The 18,994-nt window shown below is 34.6% G+C and overlaps 2 protein-coding genes across 5 annotated transcripts; both read right to left on the bottom strand.

Annotated features, from left to right (window-relative positions):
* Positions 1-3,695: 3,695 nt before the first annotated feature.
* Positions 3,696-7,305, bottom strand: LOC125477762 (agamous-like MADS-box protein AP1). Of its 3 annotated transcripts, XM_048585198.1 has the most exons (8): positions 6,908-7,305; positions 5,274-5,352; positions 5,008-5,172; positions 4,849-4,890; positions 4,670-4,711; positions 4,417-4,523; positions 4,128-4,186; positions 3,696-3,965 (listed from the first exon to the last, which is right to left on the bottom strand). In XM_048585198.1, the coding sequence occupies exons 1-7, from the start codon at positions 7,090-7,092 to the stop codon at positions 4,177-4,179; spliced, it is 630 nt and encodes a 209-aa protein (XP_048441155.1). In that variant the 5' UTR covers positions 7,093-7,305; the 3' UTR covers positions 3,696-3,965; positions 4,128-4,176. The 3 variants fall into 3 exon arrangements, with proteins under 3 accessions (XP_048441155.1, XP_048441156.1, XP_048441154.1); XM_048585199.1 differs by lacking the exon at positions 4,128-4,186 and having other exon boundaries at positions 4,400-4,523; XM_048585197.1 differs by lacking the exon at positions 4,128-4,186 and having other exon boundaries at positions 6,908-7,304.
* A 2,056-nt stretch (positions 7,306-9,361) lies between these two features.
* On the bottom strand, positions 9,362-15,452 carry LOC125477763 (agamous-like MADS-box protein MADS2). Of its 2 annotated transcripts, XM_048585200.1 has the most exons (9): positions 15,313-15,452; positions 14,949-15,144; positions 11,471-11,549; positions 11,170-11,231; positions 10,890-10,989; positions 10,752-10,793; positions 10,591-10,632; positions 9,850-9,959; positions 9,362-9,711 (listed from the first exon to the last, which is right to left on the bottom strand). In XM_048585200.1, exons 2-9 carry the CDS (start codon positions 15,131-15,133, stop codon positions 9,618-9,620), a joined length of 714 nt encoding a protein of 237 aa, XP_048441157.1. In that variant the 5' UTR covers positions 15,134-15,144; positions 15,313-15,452; the 3' UTR covers positions 9,362-9,617. The 2 variants fall into 2 exon arrangements, with proteins under 2 accessions (XP_048441157.1, XP_048441158.1); XM_048585201.1 differs by lacking the exons at positions 10,752-10,793; positions 15,313-15,452 and having other exon boundaries at positions 14,949-15,303.
* Positions 15,453-18,994: the final 3,542 nt, after the last annotated feature.

The raw sequence follows: 18,994 nt of genomic DNA, 5'->3' as shown, positions 1-18,994 counted from the left end.
ACGCTCACGAGATCCCAAAAAAAAAAGAATCTGACGAGGATCCTTTTCCGTATTTTGGGACATCATCCTCTTGGTAATTCTCTCACACATTTTTTTTTACAAGTAAACGGTTAAAATTTAATTTGGTAATTCTCTTACACACATTTTTTTTTTTGCAAGTAAACGGTTAAAATTTAATTAGATATTTAGATAAATCTCCACCATTCATTACTGTTGAATATTGAGCAGGAGAGAATAGCTCGTTATTCTTATCATTTGCCAATTTGGTCTGCCCTCAGTTGGTTGCGCCCATATCGTAACAGGCTTCAAAGTAGGCTGCAAAAAGAGTTGGGCTTCAGCCTGAACCAAAAAACAAAGAGAGACTTGCAAAGGAGGATTCGATGTCAGCAACGAAAGCCCACAAGAAATCTTACCTCTTTTTTTTTCTGAGTCTGTGACCTTTTTTTTTTTTTTTTTAGCTTTAACGAAAAACTCCAGTACTATTCATTTTAATGAAAATCATATTTTTACACTAAAAATTTAATTATGGTGCTATTTACTTTACTCTTTATTTTATCATTATCGTTAAAACTCAAAGTTTTCAAGTTATTTTCTTTAGTTTTTTTTTTTTTTTTTTTTGGTAAAAGAAAACTTTGACCTTTTAAGTCCTATTTTAAGCACAACTCTTTTTACTGCTTCTTTCATTTTTGTTTTTAGAAATAATAGCGTTAGTGAGGGGAATTTATCAATAATAGCAAAAAATTCACTTTTAATTTCAAAAATATCATTTTTTATAAAAACTTTCAATTGTATTTAAAATCTCATTTAAATAGACACAAATACACTTAATTAAAGTGGATAATGATCCAGCCAGAACTGCTGCATACAATTTGCATCAAAACTACGGAAGCAATTATGTTCAACTACAAAAGCAATTTGGATAAAAACTACATAAGCAATTATGTTAAAGTTACATTAGGTAATTTACATAATAACTACATTGCATAAACACTTGAGAACAAATAAAAATGTACCCAAATACATACAGACCCATAGCAAAGAACCACAATCAACGACATTTAAGTCTTATCTATTTCTCTCCCAAAAGTCAACGAAACCAAAGAACCAAAAAAAGATACCGACAGAAATATGGAATAAATTAAAAAATAAAAAGAAAATGTAGATGAGGAAAAATGAAAAAAAATTAACCATCTACACTTACCGTTTTTTAGGGCTACAAAAGTCTCCACTAGCAGCGATGCCTCCACTATGGCTCCACTATTTCTTAGATTTTGCCGTCAGAAATTCATCTAATAGGTTTTGATTTTTTTAGTTTATTGGATTTTAAAGTTTTAGGGTATTTGTGTCTATTTAAGTGAAATTTGAATATATTTGAATTTTTTTTTATAAAAACTGACATTTTTGAAATTAAAGACTAATATTTGGCTATATTTGATAAACACTTATATTGTTATATGTTAAGAGAGGAACTCTTTAGAGATTGAATCACATCAAAATACATAAATATTATTGTTTTCTGCCGCAACGCTTTTTTAATGTTGTTTTCTGTTTGGTTATGTGGAATTTTTTAATTGTGGACAGAGAGTGAAGCCTGTCTTATAGTCTTTAAACTCTCACTCATTCAATACTATATTTCTTTTAAATAAATTAGGTGATTTTTTTTAGAACAATTTAATCTTTCAATGGCGTTTCTTTTCTACTTTTTTTGCCTCTTAAATATTTAATATTTGATTTCCTAAGTTTTGTGGCGTTTTCTTTTCTCTACTTTTATTGTTGCAATCATCATCTTGATATGATTTTTTTTCCCTTTTTTGTAATGATCAATGCAGGCTGGGGACTGGTTAAGCTGATTCAAAAACTAAAGGCGTGACATAGGTTCTGATTGTTCTTGCTCCGAATCAGAAGATCCTATAGAAAAAAACGTTGACAATGCCAATATAGTGATGTGGGCTTCATTCATAACTTGTACAACAAAGTTTATTACTTTCCGTAATTCGTTAATTCTATCAGCTTCCTTGCGACTTGCAACTTGTTGGCTTTATGGTATAATCAAACATTCAAAGGTCTTAAGTTCAATTGACATCTTAATATTTCTGAGTTTCAATGCATCTTATGATTTATCTCGGTTGAATCCATTGAATCAAGTAGTGAAATCTGATAATCATCTAATTAATATCTATCTTTAGATAGAGAAATAGAGACCATCAATCAGCAATTGGAGAAGAGATTATTCATCAATTCATCTAATTTGGTTGCAGAAGCATCTTCAATACCCAATGGGGCACCTCAGATTGCACAATCTGGCACTACTACCGTTCAAGTCCAAGTTGTCCAACCCCCTCCACGCAAGAGGGACTAAATGAAGGGTTAATATTTAATAAATCAAAACCCTAACGAGTCAAGAAGTCATCATCTGGAAAAGAAGCCACAGGAGTTACTTATATCTATGATTTATTAGAATGTGACGACGAATGTCCCACATGCTTGGAAGATGATAATTAAGTCAGTGAAATCTGGTTCCTTGTGGCAGAATATTATTGAAATATATGCGTTTAGCCTTTTATTATCTGACTTTAGGATATAATTATCTATGCTGAGGGTTCCTCTATTTTTTGTAATGACTGCAGAATACACAACTGAGAATCTAAAGACAACCATGGAGTGTTCTCACCATTACCACCTTTCCTGTATTTCTGAATGGATGGAGAGAAGCTCAACCTGCCCAATTTGCACGTTAAGAGTAACCCTAATTCAGAAAGTGCCTAATATAGGGTAGTGGTAGAATCTCTTTGGTCCATAACTTGCCCAAGTGAAAATTATTGTCCAAAACATACCTGAAATATTTGGATTTTGAAACTTCTTCCAACTAAATTTAATCCAATCGGCAAACTTTGTGTTGCATCAGACCGTCGAAAAATTGATTTTCTAGGTGATGATATTTAGTGAAACGTCTTGAGACTCAACAGAAAAGTAGAGCTTTTTTTGGTCACCCAATCATGTAGATGCATATTGAAAGGCTGGTCACCGTTGTGTGTTAGATTCTTTAATTTCTATATGCTCCTTGAACTAATCCCTTGTTCGATTCCTTTTGTGCAATTCTTTCTTCTTGAAAGAGCGAGGCCGTAAGTATTCTATAAGTTTCCGGCTTAAAGTATTTGTCCAATTGAGCAATGAATTATTACATCAGTTACTGTTTCTCATGAATCTTGTTTTTTATTTTTCCTTTCATGTGCATACTTACATTACATGTATCTTAATCAAGCATTAAACTCCAAAACCCTAAACGAAAAAAGAAAAATCCTAAATTCTTCCGAAGTCACCTCAGTTATAGATACCAAAATCCTAATTTAATAAATGCTTTTTATCCAAAATAATTCATCAGATTGGCTATAACTCCTCACTTTGGTCACTGAGATTTAAAATCGATAGAATTAGTTTCAGAGATTGTCTACCATCAATCATTTTGGTCATTCGTGAAAAATTCTGTTAAATTGAAGAAACCATCAGTTCAAGGGAAGGGGTTGATTTGACAAAAATATCTTTAATTTAATGGAGATTTCTCAGAGAAGAGACAAACAGATTGAGTTTAGCTTGCTCATAGAGTTTGAAATCGATACAGACAGAGAGTTTAGCTCACACATTTACTCAATATTTCTCAGGTTTTTGGCATGAATATAAATAGATTTACAGAACACTTTAAAAGTTCAATTCCTCATATATGGATTGCTACAACATACCTAAAGCAGTACTTTCAGGGTTGGTCCAAATTTACCATGAAACCAGAAATTTAATACAGAAATAGCACACATATGTAGTTTTGTTTTCTTTCCATTTAATTCTTCCACCTTTTTCTACCGATTGATGATCAAGCAGCAAAGCATCCGAGATGGCATTCATATAATGGTTCCAGAGTCAGGTCCAGCTGGTTCCTCCTCACTTGAAGGAATTCATCTTGCTGCGTCCCCCTGCATATCATATCGATTGCATTGCATAAAAACAAGTTAATTAGGGTTGATACCATGTTAATTAACTTTCTTAACTGATTCATCAATACTGCTTCGTAAAACTGATTTTATATAACAATATTAACATACTAAGAGCATCTCCCTTATGTGTAGCATTCATACATCTCTTATTGGCTGAAAGCTCTCCAATAATTTAGTGAGGATTTAATACTCATCTTGACCTGCAGATTTAAATTACATTTTTTTTACAAGATGAAATTTACATCTTCCATTTAGAGCAAAAACCACATTTCGATTTCCCAAAAATGTAAATGGAATGTAAATGTGATTTTTACATCTCAAAATTGCATCTTTCCATTGGAATTGCTCTGGTAATAAATAAATGAAAACTTTAAAAAGACAAATTAACAGGCCCCTAGAATTAAGAATTTTACGTGGGAAGAATAATCACCCATTGTTTAGACATGGAAGTGGCTGTGGAAGCAGGTCAAGGCCATGGTTCTGCTGCTCCCAGTTTTGAACCTGGGGCTGAGCTGCAGCCTTCTCCTTCTCCTTTATCTATTTCCAAAATTTATATGAATTAAAAACAGAAAAACGAAAAGAAAAATTATCACGTCAAAAACCATCCAAGTTAAAGCCAAATATAAGCCCTAGACTACAACCCTAGCTGACTCAGTGATAAAATAGTATAAGCATATTATTACCTTCTTTGCTAGCAAGTTATTTTCCTCCTGTATCGCCTTTCTCTGTCACAACGCACAAGATCAAAAACATTTGAATGAGCTACCGAACATATATCCTCCACAGTACCCTTTCTCTTTCTCTCGCAGTCTAAACGTATTTACAACAGAAAAAAGAAAAAAAATGCTATAGGTGCCCTTACCTTTCTCTGAAGCTCAGAGATGGATTCATGCATGAGTTGGTTCTGAAAGAAATTAAGAGAATACTTTAGTGTCATCAAACTCAAAATTAGTCTAGTGTAAGTACAAATGCACAATTAATAGAGAGCGATTCTCATTAGTAAGCATAAGTGAGTACGTACTTTTCTTAATCGAATTTGTTTAAGAGCGGTGTCAAGCTGTTGCTCCAAATTTTGAATTTCCTTGAGATTCAAGGAATCCAGGTCTTCTCCCAAATAGTGCCTATGGTTTCTTTGCAAAACCTCAACCTTAGCCTTTAGTCTGGAATATTCAAAGGTCCAGTTACCCTGCGCATCATGAAATTGTTCGAGTAACTAGTTATAACACTATCAAAATAAGGCGTAGCAGTTAATTAGTATTCGGAGATTGATGGCATGGCATGGCAAACCTGTGACTCAAAATCTGGTTCGACTAGCTGTCTTTCGGCGTAAGAGTATCTTTCATAGCGTTCGAGGATTTGCTCCATGCTGTACATGCATGATCAGCAATATCAAACATATGAAAAGTAGTAAATAGTATCTAGATAGAAGAATGCAATCTGCTCCTCTATCAAAAAAAACCCCATCTTAATGAATTGATTGATTAATAATTTGATTGAAGTTATGAAACACTTTGAACGGAGTATATTCATATGATTAAGAAAATTAATCATGATCATCATCATATGAAATAATGTTGATTAAATTACAATCAATGCCGGGCAGTACAAACCTTGGAGTTGCAATAGTCTTGCACTTTCTATTCTTGTTTTCGGTTTACAGTCGAGCAAGCAACTCGCATGCATGTCATCTCTAACAGGTTCAAATACTACTACAGATGTGAGTGCGTGTGCGTATGTAAATATAATCAACTAGGAGACTGTTAATAACTTAATATATAGCTATATGTACATAATTAGCAAAGATACTGTTATGTATAGGACAAGTTAACCTATGTAATGGTCGCCTAGCTTCAAATAATTTGAGCTTCTGTTGAAGACTGTATTATTTAAATAAATATCTGAGATTTACTACACCAGGATTCTCGTTTTCTGGGTTTTCCTTTCATTTCACTTCAGATATTCTATAATTAAACCACAATATTCAAACTATATTATGTACTTGGTCCGTGCCATCGCCTTCGCTTTCTCTCAGGGGTATTATATATTATATATGTTAGTGGATATTCTCCTGCAGGGATTCTACTTGCTGCTGCTTGCACTCCTCGTTTGATGTTTTTACTTTTGCTGACAAAATTTTTTCTGCTTACTCATTACCATATATTCTAGAATCCATTAATTTAATTTAATATCACTAACAAAGATCAGAATTAGTAATGATATACTATAGCAAATCGCTCCTTAATCAAGCAGGTAAGTTTAATCTCTTCACAATTGTTAGGTTCAATTTAGTACGAAAAACTATCAAATAAGTACTGATCAACATGTTTCTTTTGTCAGACGGAACCACTAAATTTTAGACACGAGTAATTTGGCCAAAAAAAGAAAAGCACAAGAGAAGTACGTCTAGCTATTTTATAATTACAAAATACTTTATATCAAATCAGCACCGCTTTCATCCATCTTCTAATTACCTTGCAGGAACGACATCTCAGTTGACCAGCATCAGATTATGACAAATTAACAACTCCAGTTACTTCAGCTACAGTCAAATTATAGTTAACAGAGTTCTACCTTAGCACAACTCAGGGTTAACCATGGACCAAATTATAAGATCACGTGTGTATAGTACAACCCTAATTACAGGTTTGTAGTGAAAGAAAACAAAACAAAAATATGCGAAAACAGAAAACAAAACAGACTAACAAAGCAAGGTGTATGAAATATTTTTAGCTAGGTTTAGCTCGATCTCTCAAGCAACGTTTCTAAATCCTTTTACTTTCTTATAGATACAAATTTCTCGCGTACCTTCGAAATTTTCGGAAAATAAAAATTAGGTTTTTTTTCTTTGGTGGAAATTTTAGCTAGGTTTTAGTAAATAAAATTCGAGAGGAGGAGATATAATCAATTAAGAAATAGTATACCATGAATCTGTGGCGTACTCAAAGAGCTTGCCCTTGTTGGAGAAGACAATCAAAGCAACCTGAGCATCACACAAGACAGAGATCTCATGAGCCTTTTTCAGCAGCCCAGTTCTTCTTTTGGAAAAAGTCACCTGCCTGTTGATCTTGTTCTCTATGCGCTTTAGCTGAACTCTACCTCTCCCCATGATTAAATATTTATGGACTCTCAGTTGCCACTCAACTCTTTCAACTGCTTGTTCTCTGATTTTCTTTCTCAAAAAACCTAAACAACCAAAAAAGAAAGACAACCCAGAAACTGAAATACTAAGCTGTGCTATTTATATGCAAAAAGAAAGAAATACAGTTATAAATTAATGGATTTCTTCTTCTAGCCAAATATCTGAACGTGTCTGAGAAAGTGTATGTCCTAGTAGCTGTCTATACACACATTTGATTTGATGATAGATAAAGCGGTTTTGTGAATACAAGTGGTTTTGGGAAAACCGGTGGGATTTCTAAGGAAGTGTTGTCGATTTCTGATTGGTTGAGGTACACTATGTAGTCGTTTTCTCTCTTTCCAACAGGGCTTGTAACTGGAACCACAATTTTATTTTTGTTTCACACTGGTGTAGATCGCTACTTACTGGCTTCTATTCGGACTCAAAGAGTCTCAGGCATGCATTGTACGGACGGCCTTCAGCGTTACCATTGCCTTATTGCTTGACGCGTAACCAGTGAACGTACGTACGCACAGTACCACATTTTATCCAGTGAAAATTACTGTGATTTAACCCCATTATCTAGGGCTAAATTCATTATTTAATAATCTAAGGTTAAAATTTTAGGCAAGAATGATTGGAGTAAAAAAACTGTTTCTGGGCTAAAACCTAAATTTTATGGGCTAAATATTTTTAGGTTTTAAGTCAGAGTTGGAGATAGTCTTAGTACATGAGAGGTTGAAAATTTGTTTGTTTTTGGCCAGAGGAATTATACTGCTCGTTGGTGTCCCACATTTCAACAATGTGTTCATGATTTTTGTCCAAAAAAAAACAATGTGTTCATGATCAGTTTGACACGAAAACAACATTTAGTTGTTAATCTCTATCTCCTTTACGGTTTATATTATTCAAGATATTGATATACACTGTTAGTCTCTTATGAACAAAAAATAATTAAGCTAACTCATTTTTCCTACATAAAATGAGGAGGGGATCATTTGGTTACCATATTGTTAGTAAAATATATGTATTCATGTCATGTTAACATCATGTTATATATATATATATATATATATATATATATGAATAATAAAGAGCTGAAGGAAGTTGAGACTATTTTTGTTATTTTTGTTAGAAGTGTTTTTATTAAAAACATGTATAATATTATTATAAAAAAAATCCAAGTGCTACAGGGAAGAATGATATGTTTTTGTCTAGAAAATACTTTTATAACCTACAAATATTAACGTTTTCCTTCAAATGTAATAAAAAAAAAACGTTTTTTTATTGTTAGAAAGGACTTTTAACCATTTCAGAAGCAATTTTAGATTCTCAATTAAGTTTTAGTTAATTATTTGTATAGTAATCTCAAACAGATTTTAAGATGTGCCGTCTCTTTCTAACTGATCATCACTTTGCTTTTAACATTTATCTTATCTTATTTTCTTACGTAGTTCATCTAGCATGACTATCTCGACCCACAAAAAAAAAAAAAAAAAATCTAGAATAATTATATGGGGTTCAAAATTGTTTCCCTAACCAAAGCATAATAGGGAGGACGCACCAACCGGGCATCCATTAGTAGTAATAGAGTTGTAATTGAATGATTCAATTGGACCCCAACCACCCTGCAAATTGAAAAGAGTCCGCCGTTTATGGCCATGTCATAACCACCAACTATAAGTATGGCTTTACATCTTCGCCGTCCTCCACCACAATTCTGAAACCCATCACGATCTCTCATCAAATTTTAAACATCCTTTTACATCTCTTGGACACCCCAACAGTGAGTTATGCTCTTTCTTTTCATCGTCTTCATCTTTGTCCGCACATATGATCATACATATTTAGATTTTTTTGTTTACTACTTGGAAATAACTTTTTTTTTTTTAAGATTCAGCGATGTATTATGTGCATGATCTCATAGTAGTAGACAAGTTTATATATTTATATTATATAATATATCCCCCAATTTAGTACAATTGAGTAATTTTCACCATCCCCTTCATCCATGCCACAAATAGGCAAAGGCAGCATGACACTCGCCGCAACGACGATTAGATGTCGCCATGCGTTTGCTCATTTGGTAATACAAAGGAATTTTATAGGACACAACAATCGTGATGAATTACGGTAAGTGTTCAATTGTGTGATCAGCCTCACAAAAATCACACAAGCATTTCATACCCATTGGTAATAGGTAAGGTGAAAGGGCTAAAGGAAAATTTTAGGGCACAACTTTCCTGATGAACATTAGTAGGGCACAAGTGTTCAATTGTTTGATCTGTCTCACAAACACCACACAAGCGTTTTATACTACTCATTGGTAAAAGGTAAAATCCAAATGAAATTTTTAGGGCACAACAGTCGTGATGAGTTCTTGTGCATTAGTCTCACGAATGAATGAACCCTTCTATAACATTAAACGATACGAGGTAGCAAATTATTAATAAGTGAAACAACACATGATGTTCACCACTTTACTCTTTGATTGATGCATGATTCCTCTAAATTCAGAGCATCCAACCAGGGATGAATCCCCGACGACTTTGTTCCGAGGACGTTGCTACATTCACCTCATCATTTGTTACTGCTGGAGTACTGTAGCTGTAATAGTTAATGACCACTTTAGATGACAGCTAAAAAAATTAAAGCAACTGAATTTTATTAATTAACGTTGCCGAAAAATTCATACGCTTGACAAAAATCTCTATAGACAAAAATCACTATAAGATATGTGGTTACCCGATCTGCAATGTATTGTCGAATTGCAAATGCCCAGGGAATCCTTCTAATTGAGCAGCCTGGTGATTGCTATTCCATGATCGTTGAAAGCCAGCAGTACTTTCTTCCAACTGCAGAACACGAAAATTTACACCCCAAATTGACCAAATAAGTTATCTGAAAAACTTATTAAATGGAATAATTAACAAGATTCAAGAATCCATATGAAGAAACAGTTAGATAATAACGTACAGTTATAAAAGAAAGGCCTCGATCGTTTGCTGTTAGCGATTGGATTGGAATGAATAATTACTATATTCAAGGCACATTGAAGGAAGGAATGAAAGGTAGTGTCCAACTTGAAGATGGAATATGACTCGTGAAGTAAACTTACATATTTCAATCCCCAAAATGGTAGGATTAGAAAACATATGTCATTCATATCTAATCTCCTTATGACCCCTAATATGAAAAATCATTCACCTTTACTTTCAATATCCCTTGTGTTTTATAAGTTAACCAATCCATTTCAATCCTAAGAACCAAACGAGCCCAATAGTGCTTTGCATTACTATAGTTATACAACTAAGGATAGGAAATCCATATGATGAGGACTCTATTAGATTTTGCCTTGAAATGTTGTAATCAATGAATAGCTAATTAAGATGTATTATACAGCATGATGAATTTCCATTGCATGAAAAACAAAAATGATTAATGGTCAAATGGCTGAGAATGCAGCAGTAGTTTGGTATTACGTACCTTCCTTCTCAGTCCAGTGTTTGCTTCCAGCAGCATTTCTTCCTGCACAATTAATTCTTAAAAGATTTGGTAACTTATATACACACATATATTATGTGTATACATACATACATACATACATACATATATATATATATATATGTTGTTTGCAAAATACTTACTTTCCTCTGAAGCTCAGAAATCTGAACATGCATAAATTGGGTCTGCCAACAGATGAAATGTAAATCGAGATTCTCTGTTAAGATTTCTTTTAACTAACTCGCCATCTTTTTCACGCTCATGGAACAAATTATGAATACCTTAGTGGACCTGATTTTCTTCAATGACATATCGAGTTGATTCTCAAGCTGCTGAAGCTCCTTCATGCCTAAATGAACCAAATCTTCCCCAAGAAGATGTCTAAAAACATGCCAAGTAAAAGTTTTCATGAACAATATATCAATTGTGTCCACTCTTTGCATTTTTAATGCGATCATCGAACAAACTGTCTAATTTTATCTACAAAAGTTCTAGTGCAAATGTATCGCTATATACATATATGTGTGTGTGTGCAATATATATGATCGATATACGTAATACCTCTGCGTGCGTTGTAGGGCCTCTACTTTCGTTTTTAGCTTCAAGTAGTCTTGGTATCTACTCTGCTTGTGAACATGCATGGCACAAGTTCACCTTATGTCAAAAATCCATAGGGCAGGATTTTGTGAAAGAAATTCCATTACCAATAACATAAAACTTAAACCAACCCACGAATTTGTCCCTAACAGATTGAGAATAGTTGAATAATGGATAATATAGGTTGCTTTACCCAACTTATGTCATTGCAGGTAATAGATGTATCCATCTTAAAGCTAATTACAAATGAGAAACTATCGGTAACCTGTTCGTCCTCAGCAGATTGACTTGCTCCCAGTTCTCCATAAGTGCATCTTTGATACCTCTCAAGCGTCTTCGCCATGCTGAAATGAAAGCAAAGCAACAATTATAGGACAGTGATCAGAATGCAAATTCAAAAGAGAAAAGAGCGCATGCATTTTGCACTGATTCAAATGCCAGTAAAGAAAAGCCCAAAAGCATGCAACAAAATCTGGGAGCAAGACATTTTAATTAATTTTGTAGTTCCAAGTTTTTTTAATCACAATTGATATTACTACTCTAAACCACATAAATAATAGGGAAACATTTAAACCAGGGACGCAGTGAGTTGAAGAGGAAGACATTTCCACCAATTCACAACCTTGGCAATTTTGTAGTTCCAAACTTAAGAACGAATTAAAGGGATCAAACAGCCATATGATTTCAAATTTGAGTGATTTTGATATAGATGATCTTTAAGGGAAAACCTAAAAGATAGACGGTTATATCATAGAAATATATTATGGAGTTGACCCTAAGAAAGGGTGCCAAAAAAATGTATGTCCCCCCATCCTAACCTCTGTGTGTGTGTGTGGGAATGCATATAAACGATCTTCAAATGTATACATTTTGGATCCAGAAATGATTTCCAATTCGAATTATTTTATGTATGGATGAGCTTCAAATGAAGCTTAAGAAACTGAATAGTTTCAATAACTAAGTTTATACAATGGAGAAGCCCATGTAGGAAAGCAAGTATTGGTGCAAGGTACGGCTACATCTATATATTTATTGAGATTGTCATAACTTCTCACTTTAGTCACTGAGATTTAAAACCAATAAAATTGGTCTCTGAGATTGTCCAACGTCAATCATTTTGGTCCTTATGTGAAAAATCTCTGTTAAACTGAAGAAATCACCAGTTCAATGAGAAGGGTTGATTTGACAACAATACCCTAAATTTAACAGAGATTTTTCATAGAATAACTAAAATGATTGACAGATTGATTTTAAATCTGAGGAATCAAAATGAGGAGTTAAGCCAATCTTAAGGACCATTTTGGATAAATAACCTTAAATATAGCTGGAAATGTGGATTGCAAAGTATTTAATGAAGGTATTCGAAATATATTACAGGATCACTACAAAGACATAAACAATAGATTTGCAAGATAGAGATTCTCGGCCTCCCCTCCAATAAAATTAGATAAGCTCTCCCTCCAACGACAAACCCTAACTTTGCCAACCTTCAGTCGCCGGTCCCTTGCTTAGGCTTGGACCGGCGGCAACCCCTCCTACCTCCTTCTAGCATCCCCCGCTTCCTAGTCTCTTCACCCCTTGCTTCCTACCCTCCATCCTCTTACTGCGACCCACACATTTTTTTCCTTTCTTTCCGTGCACCCGACCCCTTCCCCTCACTGCTTTCTCTTTTTTCTCTGTTCCTTGGTTTGCCTAACGCCTTCTCCCCTCACTCTTCTGTGCGCAACCCGTTTTCATGGCTTTGTTGTGATCCTCTAACCCACTTCCCCAATTTTATTGCCATACAGGGCTTATCCCTTGTTTAGGGCTTAGATATGCAATTTTGGGTTGGTCTTTGGGTTGTTTTTGTGGGTATTTGACTTGCTTTTTTTGGTTTTTTGCTCTTCTTACCTAGTTGGTGGCGGTCATGGCTACCAGAAGTTTCATTTATTCGAGTTCGTGTAGCTTCTGTTTCTTGGGTGAGGTTGCACATAGAGCATTCCCAGCGGCGGCTTCTTGGGCACCCGCAGTGATGATGTGCATATTTGCTAGCAAAATTTTCTCTCGGTTGTTTGGACTTCCTAAAGGCTCTGCCCTTGGAATTATCGTTTTGTCCTCTTTGGGTTCATGATGGTGGTAAGGATGGTAATGCAGTGACGTGGGTGGTCTTGGCTTGGCAACCCTTTACCATCCATGTCGTTGCCACTATTTCTTGCCATAACTGCGACCTACACCGTTACGAGGAATTTCTGGCGGCTCTTGGTGCTATCATGCTTTATGGAGGTTTTTAGATTGTGGTGGCGTTCCGACTACTTTTGTGGCTCTGGCTGGATCCCTTCCGCCCCACCCCTCTGAGTTTGTCCCATCTACAGCTGGCCTCGCACACCTTCTGATATTTTTGCACGTGCCTCTTCCTCTGTTACCCATGCCTACTGCTAAATTCCAGTTGCATCTCCATTGTGGACATGTCACCTTGTTCTTTTGTCTTTTTAGTATAATTTTTATTATTGGTATGTGTTGCTTCAGTAAGTGGTTTGTGTCGCTTCTGTAATTTTGTAGCCTCGTTGTCTCGCGATGGTTTTAGTGCTTAGTATGTCACGTCTTGTCTACGGGACATATCAATCTAGGGATTCCTCGTTCTAGTGGTGTGATTTGTGTGATGGCCGTATAGGGGTTTAAAATTATTTGTAATTTGTGATTATTACTTCCAGATCAATAAATTGATCACTGGAGCATATGTACCCATCTAGCATCCTTGTAAGTGGATGGTTATGGTAACGAAATTCTATCGTTTCTGTCCAAAAAAAAAAAAACAATAGATTTGCAAATGACCGCAAGTGGCTATCTACCACAATGGTGGAGAGGAGTGTAATCCTTGTATCACGGCGTGGGTTCAAACCCCGTTGACTTTCTAATCTAACATCTGATCTAATAAATTTATCGTTTGACAACAAAAAAAAAAAAAAAAAAGAAAAAGAGATTTGCAAATGACCCCCCTCCTAATCATTGTATCCACTAATTTAAAGTCCCTCCATTTAGTTTTTTATAGTGCATTTCTAGTTATATTTAGCCTAACTTCCTACTCCTCGTCCGAACATAACCTTGAGGTCTTATAATTATTACCAATTATAGTTAAGACATACATTCAAATATGATTCTACACAACCAGTAGCTCTGATTATGACATACATTCAAATATGATTCTACACAACCAGTAGCTCTGATTATGATGTATGATAACAGTCTGAGTATTTGGCAAGAAATGAATTCCCTAAATAAGTTGAAGAGTACTTAAAGAATTTATAACCTAGATTACTATATATTGAGGTGAACAATTTTGAAGGATTATACTTAGCAATGGACTTGCACCAGTTAAATTTTTTTTTACAAAAAATAAAAAATAAAATTGATCATATCAATCCTATCATATTCTTAGTTATTTAATTACGACCTTTTAAATTAAGTACAGATTTAAAGATATGATAATACATCTAACGAATTTTAGTGCAATTTTACAACAAGCCTTCCCCTATGATTGTATGAGTGAAAGTTAAATCTCATGAAAAATGAAGAACTCATCTCAAATTCGACAATGAAAAAGAGCATAAGCAAACAATTCCTCTATTAATTCACCCTTTCCCTCCCCAAACATGCATCCAAATCCACTAAAATTTAATTTCCAAGGAAATTTTTTTCCGATATATTTCCCACATATATATTATATTATAATATATTGTATATATTCAGAAAATAGAGATATATACCTAGGGCCGCTGGAGAACTCAGAGAGCTTTCCACGGGTGGAGAAGACGATGAGAGCAACCTCAGCATCACAGAGAACTGAGAGCTCGTACGCCTTCTTTAGCAGCCCTTTCCTTCTTTTTGCAAATGTTACCTGTCGATTTATCTTATTCTCGATCCTCTTCAGCTCCACCTTCCCTCTTCCCATTCTTCTTTCAACTGGTAATAATATTTAAAATATATTTCAGTAATATTTTATGTTTTGTGTATATATAAAATTATAGCTAGTATGGTACTAGGTTTTCCTTTTTAATATTCGCATTCTTTAGGGTAAGCTAAGTTAGGCTTTTGAGAGAGAGAGAGAGAGAGAACTTTTTGAGGAACTACCTTGTTGGGTGTTCCTTTAGCTCAACAGAGGAAAGAATCAAAGAATAAGCAGGAGTGTACTATGTACTGTTGGATGTTATATATTTTCCCTTCTCATTCACGACCGATGGAGTGTTGCTTTCTTTCTTTTTTCAGTTTTCTTTTGGAAGATGAAGTACTAAGGTCATTCATAATTTAAATGTTTATTACATAAAAATGTGACAGCAATGTCTAGCTCCATCTTAGACATTACCAACTTTAGGAGTTTTACATGTCGGTGAGGAGAAATTCTGGAGTCTGACATCCAGATCACGTGTTTGTGCGACCCCAGACACAATAAAGCCAACATACCCCACGCCTTGACAGTGAGGCTCACCACTACACCATGTAAGGATCTCACACCACCCTACCTCTGAGTCCCCGACGGAATAATTTCTCATGGATGAGAGAATGGCTTGGGAACTAGTCAAACCAAAGCTAACTCAAACTTCACCAAAAAACTTATCTACGTAACCATGTCTTAAAATTCAACTCGAGTCACTTAGATAAGTTTTTTGGTGAAGTTTGAGTTAGCTTTGGTTTGACTAGGTCCTAAGCCATTCTCTCATCCATGAGAAATTATTTCGTCCAAGACTCAGAGGTAGGGTGGTGTGAGAGGGGAGTGAGATCATTACATTGTGTAGTGGTCCAACTAAAACTCATCAGTGATATTGGTGGTGGACCTTTATGAGCCTTAGAAGTTTATCGTGGTATTATAACAAACTATTCTTTCAACACATCCTTGGCCCGATTTATTGAGCTCTAATTTTCCCTCCTTAAGTTCGGCTTTCGAAAAATTGCGTTAGCTCTAGCTTAAAGATATTGAATGACTGGACATTGAAAAATTACGTCGGCTCTAGTCCTCAAAATGATGACTGGTTTCTCGAAAAGTTTTGTTAACTCCAGCATAATGACTTGACCATTTCTCGATGGGGGAATTGGTTTCTCTTGTGATCCCATGTGGGGCCACTCGTGAGGGGTATGTATTGAAGAATAAGATTTCACATCGTTCATATGACAAAATAATATACAAGTAATATATGAGAGTTTCTACCTCTAATATCACCGAGACCTTTTGTGATATAACCCAACACCTAGAAATAAATGATTAAGTTGAAATAATATTGGTGATATTGGTGATGAAATTGCATGGGTCTATAAAGTTTGTCAGGTGTTCCATTTGTAAGAATGCTAAAACAACAATGGTACATATACATATACACAAAATACTGGTACCTTAAAGAGTTTTTGTCACCGTTAACAAAACTAACGCCTCTTTATTCAATAAAAAAATGAATAGTAAAGTGAGATACAACTGATGAGTACAGGGGTGTGTTATCCACACATTTTTTTTTACTTCCCATACATCTCTTTTTATTTATCACACACCCCATAATAATTTCTGTCATTTGATCTTCTTCAATTCATCTAATCCGACAGTCGAAAATTAAAAAAGTGTGTTAAGAGTGTATAAATATCACATTCCAATAGAATAAAGTGAAATTTCATATATTGTACTGCGCATAGTAAAAAATAATCCTAATTAACTTGTCGAGGTTTCCCTGTACTTCTAGAAGACTCAAAACTCCACTAAAGCACTTGTTCTCCATGATGTGAAATTAATCCAATGTAAGTCGTGGAATATTATCTTGTGAATTGAGGTGTATATGGACCATGGTGGATTCTAAAATGCTGTTGAATTAATGGTAGTGATATATCAATGGTTAATTTGCAGGTCAATAGAAAACCCCTTATGTTGTTTACAGATTTCCTTCAGCTTATAAAGTCCATGGAAATGGAAAACGTGCTTTTTGGTATATGTCAATGGTGACGGCCAAATTTAAACTTGGATAGTGCTATCCACGCACCTTTCGTTTGAGAATTCTTTCTTTCATTTTGTATTTCAGTGTCTTAGGGCAATCTGTGATTAAGGATAGTTTGCTTCCTTCTGCATTTTATATTTTATATTTACACACACACACACACACACACACACACACATACGTGTGTGGTCTAATCTTGGATTAAGATCTACCATCTCGGTCTGATTTTTTTGGCTTGGTATTGTTACAAGAACATATGAAGTTAACGGAAGATTTGGTGCAAAATTGAGCATAGTAATGTTTTATGATTTATACAACCGAGCTCACTTAGTTGGATAATGCTTTGTTGTTGTTTTTTTAAGGAAAGTGCTATTCACACACCTATTTTTACCGCACCACACATCCTTATTAATTTTTTGTTATTAATCTTTTTAGTTCATTCAATAGGATAGCTGGAAATTGAAAAAAAATATGTAAGAAGTAAAAATAAATATGTAAATAATACTGCCCTTTAAACTTAGCGAATTGTTATTGGCACTCCAAACTTAAAGAAAAATACACTTGTAAGAAGTGTAAAATAAGATTTTTAATGTGTCAATAACACTCTACCATATAAACCCCTGAAAATATGATCTCGAATTTGTAATTTCCCCTGAAAATATGATCTCGAATTTGTAATTTGGTTGAACTGTTACTTTAATCCAAAAGGCGTTGGTTTTTTATTTTCTTTGAGGGACCAACACCATTCAGATATGATCAAAATACACAATTTTGAGTCGTCGGAAAACTAACGGTGAGATCTTAAAAATAAGGATCTAATAGATATTCATAATTTTGTATAAAACTCATATCATTATAGTATATACTATTGTAGTAAAACTCCAAAATATAAGAATACTAAATTAAAAAAAAAACTATATATGACGCGGTTGGACATCGTAAACATGTTGTCATTATAAACAAGGATGGTGCTATAACACACTCATTTTTTCTCTCACATACTTTTTTTAAATTTTTATCTTGATTTTAAGAAGTACATGAGAGATAAAATGGAATGTGTGGATAACATAACCCTAAACTAAATACATGAGGAACACTCTTGTTTTTTGAACAAATAATATTATCCAACTAAAGGGAGGAAGATAGGTTTAGCCTCACAATTAGCTAGTAATAATGTGGTTCAAATTCGCTTTTAACGTACTTAAAAGCACCCATAATATGTAAATGGGATCGGGGATTGTCATGTAAGGTCATCTTCAACCGACCCAACCAAATGGCCTTAGGGTTAAAAATAGTTCTGAATGACACGAAAACCGTCTCCAATCAAAGACTAGGCCAAAGGGTTTGTGGGCCCCATCGGGGCCAAACCCTAAATCAGGCCAGCATGCTGGGCATTTCCAGCCAGCCACCAGCCCTCCAGCTCAACCCATTTGAATGCCAACGGCTTCCTGGCGTCAACATGACGCCAGCCAGCAGCGGCTAGCTAGCTAACGTCATGCTGCCATCAGGTTACCGTTGGAATTTGAATTTTTTTTTTTTTGCACGAATTTAAAAAAAAAATCTAATTTATTTTCCTATAAATACCTACACCATTCCTACAACATTGAAAGCTGAAGATAAGAAGTGCCATGTAGATAAGAATCCTATCTAAAATTTGCACAACCAATTATATCTCGACGTGTGGCATTCGAAATCCTATTTGAAAAATTATTAAGATTACATAAAGATAAGAAATATAGAGAGTTACTTTAGCAACACGTGTCACTCGAAATCATATCCGAAAAATTATTGAGATTACATAAAGATAAGAAATCTGGAGAGTTACTCACATTAGCGACACA

The sequence above is a fragment of a genome, unplaced genomic scaffold, assembly GCF_019419815.1.
Source record: "Pyrus x bretschneideri cultivar Hongxiangsu unplaced genomic scaffold, Pyrus_bretschneideri_v1 Contig22, whole genome shotgun sequence".
In the NCBI taxonomy this organism is placed as follows: Eukaryota; Viridiplantae; Streptophyta; class Magnoliopsida; order Rosales; family Rosaceae; genus Pyrus; species Pyrus x bretschneideri.
The sequence above is the reverse complement of the archived record's forward strand: the minus strand, read 5'-3'. Positions and strand labels throughout refer to the sequence as shown.

Coding starts and splice junctions, on each gene's coding strand:
- LOC125477762 (XM_048585197.1), bottom strand. CDS start 7,092: ATGGGGAGAGGTAGAGTTCAGCTAAAGCGCATAGAGAACAAGATCAAC. Junction 5,353..6,907: donor GAGTACGCCACAGATTCATG/GTATACTATTTC, acceptor ATGCATGTACAG/CATGGAGCAAATCCTCGAAC. Junction 3,966..4,416: donor CTTCCATGTCTAAACAATGG/GTGATTATTCTT, acceptor TATGATATGCAG/GGGGACGCAGCAAGATGAAT.
- LOC125477763 (XM_048585200.1), bottom strand. CDS start 15,133: ATGGGAAGAGGGAAGGTGGAGCTGAAGAGGATCGAGAATAAGATAAAT. Junction 11,550..14,948: donor GAGTTCTCCAGCGGCCCTAG/GTATATATCTCT, acceptor CTTTCATTTCAG/CATGGCGAAGACGCTTGAGA. Junction 9,960..10,590: donor ACACTGGACTGAGAAGGAAG/GTACGTAATACC, acceptor CGTGTTCTGCAG/TTGGAAGAAAGTACTGCTGG.